Source organism: Mobula birostris, chromosome 9 (genome assembly GCF_030028105.1).
Source record: "Mobula birostris isolate sMobBir1 chromosome 9, sMobBir1.hap1, whole genome shotgun sequence".
In the NCBI taxonomy this organism is placed as follows: domain Eukaryota; kingdom Metazoa; phylum Chordata; class Chondrichthyes; order Myliobatiformes; family Myliobatidae; genus Mobula; species Mobula birostris.
Genome location: NC_092378.1, coordinates 134,918,999 through 134,931,487, shown reverse-complemented (window position 1 = coordinate 134,931,487; position 12,489 = coordinate 134,918,999). Strand labels below are relative to the sequence as shown.

At 38.8% G+C, this 12,489-nt stretch overlaps 2 protein-coding genes across 2 annotated transcripts in view; one reads left to right on the top strand and one right to left on the bottom strand.

Moving 5' to 3' along the window:
- jmjd8 (jumonji domain containing 8) overlaps positions 1-12,489 on the top strand; it is a 63,315-nt gene that overhangs the window by 31,630 nt on the left and 19,196 nt on the right. The gene's annotated exons all lie outside the window — the stretch shown is intronic.
- The window catches only part of stub1 (STIP1 homology and U-Box containing protein 1), a 51,406-nt gene continuing 38,923 nt past the window's right edge, over positions 7-12,489 (bottom strand). Inside the window, exons 3-7 of the mRNA XM_072268897.1 lie at positions 10,688-10,853; positions 8,505-8,595; positions 7,601-7,657; positions 3,884-4,000; positions 7-3,794 (exon numbers count right to left, since the gene is read on the bottom strand). Of these exons, the coding sequence (XP_072124998.1) occupies positions 3,669-3,794; positions 3,884-4,000; positions 7,601-7,657; positions 8,505-8,595; positions 10,688-10,853 (557 nt within the window). The 3' untranslated portion in view covers positions 7-3,668. The remainder of the gene's footprint in view (positions 3,795-3,883; positions 4,001-7,600; positions 7,658-8,504; positions 8,596-10,687; positions 10,854-12,489) is intronic.

The window sequence follows — 12,489 nt, the reverse complement described above, 5'->3', positions numbered from 1 at the left end:
TAAAAGCCTATGTATTTCATAAATCCTGTCATTTTTTCAAGAGAAAAATAATCCTTCAGATCACCTGTAAGTCTTAGTGAATTGGTTTGATATTCTTTAAAATCTGCCACATTATCACCCACTTTCTAATTAATGATTTAGTCAGAAACCAAGAAATAAAATCAACACAAAAGATCTGTGTAACTGGGGAAAAAAACATTTGTTTCCAGAAATATTATTCACATAACACAAGAAAAGCAGCGCCTCCCATTGGCAAGAAACTTACTTTATTAGATCACACGGTTTCACTGATAGTTGGTTGCTGCTCAGGTCACAATATTAATTAACTTCTGGAATTCATGACTAGTCAAAGCACTATTAAATGACCATTGACCTATAACTCTAATAGACATTTAATCCAGAATAACAGCGTGATTGTTATCCAATTTCTGTCCAAGTAATCCCAAATCCAATACAAACAGACATCTCAAAAATTTCATACGGAACATTTTAAATCAAGATGCAATTCATAAAAGATTGCATTTGGACAGTTTTGGTGTCTCTACAATGGTAAAACCTTTTGTGTACCTAACTGGTTTCCCCACACCACATTCCTATGGCAGTCTAGTTAGGCTTCTCATTTGTACTAAGTTGTCCAAGGTTCACCAAATGCTTTCCGTGATCAATAGGCAGAATGGCATTCATAAAGCTGAACAAATTGTGAACTGTCTTCCTTTAGTTTTTGATCAAGGTAGACAAAGGCAAGAGGAATGAGCTTGGCAAAAATAGTAATGCACATTATACAACTTGGCAAATTATGCCTGAAAAAGATCAAAAAATATGAGTAAATAATTAGACTATTCTCAGCTGCAGGAATGCAGAGAAATGACAATTTCTGAATCGAGGTTTGTAGTGTGGAAAAGGGCCTATAGGCAAAACATGGCAACCTTTTAAGACCATATGACGAGCAGAATTAGGCCATTCAGCCCATCGAGTCTGCTCCGCCATTCCATCGTGGCTGATCCCAGATCCTACCCAACCCCATATACCTGCCTTCTTGCCATATCCTTTGATGCCCTGACCAATCAGGAAACGATCAACTTCTGCCTTAAGCATATGCACATACTTGGCCTCCACCGCAGTCCACAGATTTACTACTCTTTGGCTAAAAAAATTCCTCTTTACGTCTGTTCTAAAGGGTTTCATCTAACCCATTCCAAACACAAGAAAGACCTGAATTTCTGAAGGACCTTTTAAGGCTTAAAAACATGCCATTGCACTTTATAGCCAGAGGAAATGTTGTAGGAAGTACACTAACCAATTTGAACACATCAAGTTCCCAGCAGCAACAATGTGAGAATGACAAATTCATTGTGAGATAAACAATGACCCAGACACCATGGATTACTGCCTCGTCTGCTGAAATAGTGCCAATGTATCCTCTACATCTGTTAGGATAGACAGGAGCTCTACTTAAAAGTCACCAAGTCCAACACTAAGTTTTTTTAGCTCAAGTTAATGGAATTGAATTTGAACCCATAACCCTCTGACTTTGAAATAAGAACTCTACCGACTGAGCCACAGCAACATTTTAATGAATGTGAAGTAGCACAATGCAGTGATTTGTACAACTATTTAACTCTGTCTATTTAATAAACTGCACACAAATAGAAAGGGGGGGGGCGGTTGGCAGAAAACCACAACCATTCGATTTGTAAAGTAAAACTGAATCAAGATAACAGTTCCATGCCACTAGATAACTGTAGCAAGAAATCATGGATAAAAGATGATATTTAACACACCGTACATAATGAAGAAATAAAACTAAATAATGTGACAGTACATCGACAGATTAACCGTATATGAAGCTAGAAGGTACACAAGAATAATATCTTGCATTTGAGTTCCTAATCATATTCAAGGATACTACATAGTCAGATACTAAGTTCTGGTGGAGGAAAAAGAAAATTATTACCATTACATTTCTAACGTGGAATCTTGTTTGACACACATCTCCATCCCATCACATAATCACTGTCACCTGATACTACCAGCACCATCATGCATAGACACGTTGCTTAACCCTGTCAACATTGCTTACATTGCTTACAATACCACATTAAGGAGCTGTACAGGAGAGGAATGGATGAGATATCGACAATTATTGAGCTGAATAATATACATGCTAATCAAAATTCCAATTATTTATAAACTTTATTAACACAACGAGTAGCCTCTTAAACACCTTGGAAATGTGAATATCTTGTTAGATGTTCTGGATTTATTCTGATTTCCTGAAAGCTATCAAAAAAGATTTCTCATCAATAAAGAAAGATTTCTTATTTTTCTCATTTACAGAAATACTGATAAAGCCACCTAAGTCAAGGTATCTCCCAAACTGATAGCACACATTCAGATATTTTTAACAGAACAAGAAACACTACAAGGAAATCAAGTTAGGATATGTAAATTTCACCAAGTTATCATATGACAACAGCTGTCATTTGGAGAGGGGCAGTGGAAAGAGTGAAAGAGGATGAAGGAGACAAGCAAACTGGACAACACAACTTTGTTGTCCAACAATTCTGATGCAGTATTTACTTCACAAGGAGGCACACTATTCACATTTACTACAAGAGATTAGTTTGTACCTTCTAACCTGAATGGTTTATACTGGCTGTGTTGTTTTAGACACATTAGTTACTATTTTTAAATTATTCATTTATATTTGTCAGGTAGAGTCTCATATTTTAAACAAGGTTGCTATTCTAGAGATTTAAACTAGTGCACTAACCCAAATTCACAGGCTTTAAGGTTGTGATTTGAGAAATCCATTACTTGACCAAATACTGGCACAAATGAGAAAATAAAACTTTGGCCTACTTTGCAGGTGTCTGCTTAGGGTGTGTAGCCACAAAGAGTATCTCCATAAATGTCTTTAGCCCACACACGTTCGATAGGTCCTACTCGTAGACACATACTAAATGTTTGCAGTAGATCTAAATGTTTTCAGATCAGTATTGAAAGTCATAAATTTCACGCCCTGATCTTGTGTTGTTCTCTTAATATATAGCTGATGAGAGGAGTACCTTGAGTGACAATAGAGAAATCAGCAGTTTGGATTTTAGTTGGTGCCTGTTAACAGACAACACATTTTGGCAGCAAGACAATCTAAAGCAGAGAAGGCATTTGAGTGAAATATAAACTATGCATTAATTGCCTATTCAATCACAAAATGGCTCTAGATCTTTTGATGTCAGGAAGTTTTCATTTTTCAATCAGATCATATACCAACATTTACAATAAAAAACAAAGCACTCAAATATTGCATGGAATATAATCCAATTCATCTGTTTTTTTAAATTTAAAATCAAAGAAATCAAAACTGTAAATCAGATTACCCCACTACACCAAGCATTAAAGAGCCAGTAACATTTTAATAACTGCTCTAGGTTCAGAATTCCTCTGGCAAATATGATTTATATACATGCATGTAAGAGAAATTTAAACATAAGCAAAAAGATGTGTGTCCCTCAGGTACAGAGCTGCAGGCGATACCTGCACATCCCCTCGTTCCCCATCATTCCGTCAGTTTCTGTGGCTTGCTCACTCTCACTCAGTTTGTTAGTCCAATCATTGAGTTGATGCTGCAGTGCAAATATGCAAGTCCTGATGGCCTTAAATCCAGTTTAGTAATCTTCTACCCAGCCATTTTCTGATATAAATGCATCAATTACCTCCTTCATGGCCAGATTTGGAATCAACTGTTCTTGAGTCAATGGACTTCGAGTCACTGGATCAAAGTGACCCACCCGCTGAAAGAGAAAAGATGCACATATTATGCATCCTTTAATGTGTTGTGAATGACTCCAACTGTTTAGTTCTCAAAGTTTATTTTCTATACCTGAAGATGCTCCTCTATATCTTTCCTGTCATATGTGATCCCACTGGGTGTAATGCATGGCTCCCTCATTAACTCAAAGCTGATCTTTCCACAAAGATAGTCAGGAATATCTCGCTTCTACATAGAAGAGGATTAAATTATACACAGTAGATAGAACACAACAGACAAACTTAAAATACATGTTGACAAACTGCCAAATCACCCAAAAATATTGATCATATTAAACAGTCTGTCAAACTAGATATTTGGTTATTTTATAAATCAAACTGGTACTAAGAGATTTTGAAAGAATTTTAAGTTTCAAATACCATCATACAACAATTAGAATTTTTCAATAGATCACTATGCAATAATCCCAATTCTACATGGTTATTACTCAGAGAGTAGAATTATTTCACCAAAAATAAGAGATTAGCTCTTATTTAATATCACATCCATCCAAAGTGCTTAATATCCAATAAACTATTTTTAAGCATCACCCATTTTCCCTCACAGCATGTAAATGAGGCCAAGTGTTCCTATACTCCTACGCAAGTTCATCGATGAGCTGTTGATCCCCAGCCAAGCAAACAATGTCCAAAAGATGTCCTTGATTCCAAAATGCATTCCAGACTTTAGCAGATCTGCTGGTGAGCTGTAGGTGTCTACTAGCATGAAAAGGGTATTTCACTGCACGTGCATGTCTGCAGAATTTGAACACTGCCTTGTATTGCTCTTCTCCAGCAAATCCACATGCATACACTCCTGCAAGTCATAAGCACAAGAGATTCCGCAGATGCTGGAAGTCCACAGCAACACACACAAAATACTGGAGGAACTCAGTAGGTCAGGCAGCATCTACGGAGGAGAATAAACAGTCGATGTTTCAGACCAAAACCCTTCATCAGGGCCATTCCTTTCCATAGACACTGTCCGACCTGCTGAATTCCTTCAGCATTTTGTGTATGTTGCATACATTGCTGCCACTTCATATTATTTGGACTTCTGTGGGAAAAAAAACTTCCTAATTTATAAAATCAGGCTGTAAATCAAAGTAGAGAGTCTGGAACACAGGGAAGTGGCTGCTTTGCTACACTCCCATTCTGTTTTTGCCTGGATTTTGTTTTTTTTAAAAAAAACTATGATCACTGCACCTTACTGGAAGATGCACCAGCCAGTTTTTGCACAGCAAGTTTCCACAGCAACAGCTTTCCAAAAATCATGTTGGAAATTATTTTAACTGCTGCAGCCAATTACAGCAGTGTCTGCAAAAGAATGACTTAATTTAAACATAATATTATTTAGTCTGCTTTGTTGCCTTTTTCTTTCCCATCAATATTTAATTCCACTTCCATTATTACAACTGCTGGCCATTGTTAACAATATTTTTTAAATACACTTTGACTCATGGTCATCCCTGTCAATCTTATTCCAACGAAACACGGCGCAACCAACATGTCACTAATTATCCTTCAGTAATTCCCCATTATGTTAACTCCAGTTTAACCTGCATGGTAAAAAGTTAAGTAACACACACAAAATGCTGGTGGAACGCAGCCGGCCAGGCAGCATCTATAGGAAGTAGAACAGTCAATGTTTTGGGACGAGACCCTTCGTCAGGACTAACGGGAAAAAGAGATAGTAAGAGATTTGAAAGTGGGAGGGGAAGGGGGAGACCCACAATGATAGGAGAAGACAGGAGGGGGAGGAATGAAGCCAAGAGCTGGGAAGTTGATTGGCAAAAGGGATACAAGGCTGGAGAAAGGGGAGTATCATGGGACGAAAGGCCTTGGAAGAAAGAAAGGGGGAGGGGAGCACCAGAGGAAGATGGAGAACAGGCAAGGAGTTATTGTGAGAGGGAAAGAGAGAAAAAAAGTAATAATAATAAATAATAGATTAGGGATGGGGTAAGAAGGGGAGGAGGGGCGTTAACAGAAGTTAGAGAAATCAATGTTCATGCCTTCAGGTTGGAGGCTACCCAGATGGAATATAAGATGTTGTTCCTCCAACCGAAGTGTGGCTTCACCTTGATAGTAGAGGAGGCCATGGACTGTCATATCCGAATGGGAATAGGACGTGGAATTAAAATGTGTGGCCACTGGGAGATCCTGCTTCCTCTGGTGGATAGAGTTTCCCCCTCCCCCTCTCAAATCTCTTACTATTGTGACAGGAATACACATAGATTAAGATGTTAGCTGTCCTGTGTAATCAGCAGTTGGTCTGCCACCTGTCTTCAGGAGAGAGAGAGATAAGGAAAACAATGGAGCAGCATTTGGAGATGTGTAATGAAGGGACGGAAGAGAGAGCTGTCTAGAGCGGCTCCCCCTTTGAACCCTGAACTGTTTGAAGTGATGGACAGGCGATACCCCAGCAGGGGGATAAAAAGGGACAGGTTCGCTAAGGCAAGACACACACGACACCCGAGGTAACGAGACCCTGGAAGTGGTGCGCCTCTCACAAGTCGGTGGAAAGCTTTTGGACGGCTGATCGCGGGATCAAGTCTTAGACGCTCAGGGTGGAAAGGCACGATCGGCAGGAACCTGGTGTGTGTCCACCCTTGCCTGGGTGCCAGGTTCAGCGCAGAGAAACGGTCGTATCTGGAAACGGAGGGGTCACGGTCGGTGACCTCAGATGACATCACAAAGGGCTCGCCCGAAAGCTGACTGCGAAGATCTGTGTGTGGAAGCTGTTTTGAATATTAATTCGTTTTGCTCTCTCTCCTTCCCCCACACTGTCCATCTCCCACGGAAGCGATTACTGCGAACTGAACTGAACTTTGCATCACTTTGAAACTGGTCATTTGCCCCTAGACAACGATAGAGCTTGCTTGATCCTGTTATCTTAATTCTGTGTACATGTGTGTTTATCATTGCTGAACTGTTGCATTTATTATCCTTTTGATTAGAGTACTGTGTTGCTTGTTTCTTTAATAAAACTTTCTTAGTTCTAGTAATCCAGACTCCAACTGAGTGATCCATTTCTGCTGGTTTGGCAACCCAGTTACGGGGTACGTAACACTATCTCTTTTTTCCGTTAGTCTTGACGAAGGGTCTTGACCTGTACCCCTCCTCCCCTTCTTACTCCATCTTTAATTATTTATTTATTTATTTATTTTTCCCTCTTTCCCTCTCACAATAACTCCTTGCCTGTTCTCCATCTTCCTCTGGTGCTCCCCTCCCCCTTTCTTTCTTCCAAGGCCTTCCGTCCCATGATACTCCCCCTTCTCCAGCCTTGTATCCCTTTTGCCAATCAACTTCCCAGCTCTTGGCTTCATCCCTACTCCTCCTGTCTTCTCCTATCATTTTGGATCTCCCCCTTCCCCTCCCACTTTCAAATCTCTTACTATCTCTTTTTTCCATTAGTCCTGACGAAGGGTCTCGACCCAAAACGTTGACTGTACCTCTTCCTATACAGGCTGCCTGGCCTGCTGCGTTCCACCAGCATTTTGTGTGTTGCTTGAATTTCCAGCATCTGCAGATTTTCTCGTGTTCACGTGGTAAAAAGTTAGACCATTTTCAATTTTTAACAATGTAACTGTTCATATAAAGAGTGTATTGAGTAGTGCGGCACTTGTCAATGTCCATAACTAAATATTATTTTATGTGGTGCAAATATATTTGGGAAATTTGGTGCCACAAATAACAAATTATCAACAAAAAAATAACAATGTCTTGGACTCAGTAACCACATTTGACAGGCCTGTCAGTCAAGTTTTAATTAACCTATTCAGCAAAGTACCTTTCTCTTCTCATCCACTTGTGAGAACAAGTTATCCATTTCATTCATGTACTTGTCCTGCAAAAGATATTTAAAATCAGCACTTCAGCATGAACAAAGGCATGAAAACAATGTAACTGTTAGTTTTATTTTAGCTTACAAAGGATGGTTGCAATAAATGAGCTGCAAGGAAAAATCTAAGATTCATTCAGCACAAAGGGAGAAGAAATTGCTGCACCTTAATAAGGGATTTTTCATTTGATCCCTGAAAAACAGATACACAAATATAAAAAGACACAAAGAGTTAGCAACAAAATTCAACTACAAGGGGAAAATGAGAGAGAACAAATGAGAATCAGCTTTCGCTAACAACACATCTGGACATTCTGTAAAGAGTAGGAGGGAGAGGTCAATTTGAATGGGTTTATAGCCAAGGAGGCTGGTCTGGTAACAATATCAAGCATATTTTTCTTCCCAATCACTTCAACCAGTTAGTTATCAATTTTGTAACAAGAGAATATGTTTTACAGATGAGTTTTTTTAAAAATTGCTGTAACAGGTTCTGCATTATATTAATTCATTATATAAATTTAAATTATGAAAATAGTTTTCCAAGAATCTCAAGTATTTTGAAAAACCAACTGTATTGCACAATTAACTTTCTATTTATTAAAATAAAGTAAAGACAATAAAGCTCTTTGCCCAGATCTGAAATAGAATCATCTATACAGAATAAAAATACCCTTTTGTAATTCAAAACATTCTTGCTGTAATTCTGGTGGCAATAAATAATATACTTGAATAAGTTAATCAAGATGCAATATACTCCTCTACCAGTTGCATGAAGGCAAAAATTAGACATGCATAACGTTGCAGTTAGTGCTCAAAGAGTTCTCAAACCTAATGAGGGAGAATCAAATCTTACATGTCTGGCTTCTATCTTTGCAATTTCCATTCGAGTTCGGGAATCATCCATGTTCTCTTCATGGAGTTTTCGTTTACACTGCTCCACTTCCCTGTTCACAGTAAAAGTGACACAGTAACTGTCATCAAATCACCATTTACAAGATGGTCTTTGTAACTGCTTTCCAGTTTTTATTCTCAAAACACAAACTGATCTGGTGGGCTCTAACTGACAGCTAACAAAGCACATGGATATGGCAAGTTTGAAGATTCTGTTACTTGGTAAAGATAGCAAAGAATCTCTGCTCACTGCTTAGACAATCATCTACACAAGACAGAACGGGATTGAAGACCAGCGATAAAATATCTCACATAATTCAAACCTCCCATTAGCTGGGACATCAAAGCAGCATAGGCTTGAGAGTTTAGGCCTTAAACGTTTTATGCCCTTTTGTTTTTAAATAAAGGCAGCTCCATTAAAAGGTATCAGAGGAGGCAACTCTTTATCCACTCTTGATAGAGAATGGTCCACTTTTATAGTGTTTGAAATTTTAGGCAACTGACCTAATTTAAGCCCCACCGTCAAATCTACTATTTTGACTTTGTAACATCACCCCCCCTCACCCGTTCAGCTCCTATTCAAAAAGCACTATTTGGGCAAACACTAATTGGGGTCCACTTTGTTGAGCACCTCTTCTTCAACCGCCAAACTTCTTCAAACCGCCAAGCAGAACTTCATGATGGCCAAATGTTTTAATTCCATTCCCATTCCAATATTTCAGTCCATGGCCTCCACTTGTGCCACAATAAGGCCACCGTCAGGGTGGAGGTAGCCTCCAACATGATGGCATGAATATTGATTTCTCCTTCCAGTAAAATAAAATTTCCCTCCCCCTCCACACTTCTTCTATTCCATGCTCTTGCCTCTTACCTCTTCTCACTTGCCTATTACTTCCTGCTAGGTCCCCTCCTCCTTCCCTTTTTCCTATGGTCCACTCTCCTCTCTTTTCTGATTCCTTCCTTTCCAGCCCTTTATCTTTCCTACCCACTTGGCTTCACCTATCACCTATAGCTATCCTCCCTCCCCCTCCCCCAACTTTTTATTCTAGCAACTTCCCCCTTACTTTCCAGTCCTGAAGAAGGGTCTCGGCCTGAAATGTCGACTGTTTATTCATTTCCATAGATGCTGCCTGACCTGACAAGTTCCTCCAATATTGTGTGTGTGTTGCTTTGGATTTCAAACATCTGCAGAATTTGTGTTTATGATTTGGGCATTTCTTATCATTTCTGTCATCCATGAGCCATGTCATCAGCGCTCTCGGCTCAATGCAATGGAGTTCTTTTCCTGAATCTTTCCATTACTTCCCTCCTGTAAGCTTCTTTTGAAAAGATTTCTGCAGATGTCACCTGTCTTTATGCTTTTGACTGGGCACACGTTTGTCTGCTCTCCTCCTTTGAAGTACCCCACAAAGTCTCTTCTACTTTCGATGTGCTGCTCAGAAACATATTACAGTTGTCAAGGTGCTTAAACAAGGTAGAATAATTTGATCTAAAATTCCAGTTAAGTTCCTGAGCCTTCAACAAAATACTTGAAATACCAAAAGAACAGTGGCAGACTCTAATTAAAGATCTGAAAGGAAGAATCAAAGGACCATTAAACTGAGTTTAAATATTGCATGGTTCCCCAACTGGTAGCAATAGCATGCTTGAAGTAACACCTTAAACATACAATTCAATTAACAAAAGATATATAGTACATTTAATAGAGCTCTAGATTGGTAAGATGGCTACCTCCACTATCTTTAGGCTAATATACTGTAGTTAAATGGCTTTCACACTAAAGCTGCTCATGAGATCCCACCACAAGCTGTAGAACATGTCTTTTTAGTTATGATCAGCAATTTCTGGCTCCAAAGTTTGAAATACTTTAGGGCCTAACTTTCATATTATCTATCTTCCTGGAAATTAGAATTGGAAGAGTAGTAATCAAATTGAACACTGGCAGAAAAGTTTTCACAATATATAGTATTCAGGTTATCATTCAGTATAAAGGATGCTTTTCTATGTATGAAACTACTGGTAGCAAGAGAGTCTTACAGTGACCTTTAATACTCTTGGTCTTAATGAACATTAGATGTAGCCTATTTTAGATACTAAAGTGATCTTGCAGTTCTTTTGCCTGTAAATTGAAGTACTTAAACTAACCTTTCCTTTTCTGAGAGGATCAGTTTGGTGAGATAGTCATGAAGATCATTCTCCTGCTGTATTCTTTTGTCTTCGATGCTGTTCCATCGCTTCTTTTTCGCTATCCTCAGGGCACTTGGAATGTCATCCCCGAAATTCAACCTTTGTTCTTTTGCTAAATTGTAAGCTGAAAAAGGGAGTTTGTATAACAACTATAAAAACAAAAGCAACCAATTACCTTGCTTCCCAAGTGAGCGTAGCTCAAACAAGAGCATCCATTACTTGAATTTTTCATCATTTTATAGAGTCTGCACAGTAAGAAAATGAATCCAGGTTTGTTCAAATAAGGTTCTGTTCACTTCTATCATTTATTCATACCCCAAGATCCATAATTAATTGTCACAAATTTCTAGACACACACACACAGTACAGATACAATTTCTTACAACTTTTGTAGTAAATTCTCCTTATGAAGGTACTGTGGTAATGCCTCAAAAAGGCAACATCCACTATTAAGGATCCCACTGACCCCAGGATATGCCCTCTTCTCATTGCTGCCATCAGGAAAGAGGTACAGGAGCTGAAAGCACACGCTCAATAATTTAGGAATAGCTTCTTCTCCTCGGCCACCTGACTTCTGATGGACATTGAACCCATGAACACTACCTCACTACTTTTTTGCACTATGTATTAATTTTAACTAACAGTATATATACACATACACACACATACTAATAAAAACTGAATTACCGTGTATGTATTGCACTGTACTGCTGCTGCAAAAATAAATTTTACAACATATGCTGATGATATTAAACCTGATTCTGATTTTATGAAGTTTAATGTTCCTCGGTCCCTTCTTTGGGCTTTCTAACGTTATTTATCTAAGTGAGAAATTGGGCAATAGGTAACGTGAGCCAGTGTCCTTTCCAAGATAAAAGTTAGCAAAGCTTCACACCAGCTGAATATTTATTTGGCTCCATATGTCCAGACCAGATTATAACACCAGGATCTTGACATAAATAGGACTTCTAGCAGCTTGCTCAGGGCACCTAACAAGTAATAAAGGAGGATTTACAAAGGAAGTAAATTTAAACCTCAGACAACTGGTTCTACTTGGAATAGTCATCTAATTTAAAGCTTACATCACACATAGATAGAGCAAAAACACTTTGGGTGCTAATCAAATTAACATTACCAGAGTCCTGAACTAACAAACTAAAACTTAAATCAGAATCCCTTGACAATAGCTGGGGGATTTAAATTCAGTATATAGAAACTGTAACACGAGAATTTGTGCTTAGAGTCAAATCAAGTGGTTGAATATTAAATGAGTATTTTGTGTATTTACCAAGAAGGATCTGGAAGATAGTGAAGGGAGAATGGGCATGCTAATGTGCTGGACATTTTGAGATTAAGGAGGAGGAAGTACAAGGTCTTCTGAAAAGCATTTGTTGCTGTTTTGTATGGCATTCACACTTCTAATTGAAGCGTGATCCAGGATGGGCAGACACGAGTCTGTCCGTTCGGGAGCCGGGGTTGAATCAATCTTCGTCTGGCAGCTCGTCCATAGCTGTTCCAACATGGGTGGCCCTGAGTTGGCATCACCTGATGGAGTGCTTGAAGCATGCACGAAACACGACGTCAACGTGAAAAGAACTGAGGTGGGTAAGACTCTAGGATCTGATGGTATATATTCCAAAATATTGTAAGTAGTAAGTGAGGAGATTCCTAGGGATTTGACAAACATTATTGTGTCTTCACTAGCAACAGGTGAGGTCCCAGAGGATTGAAGAGTGGCAAATATTGTGCCTTTGTTCAAG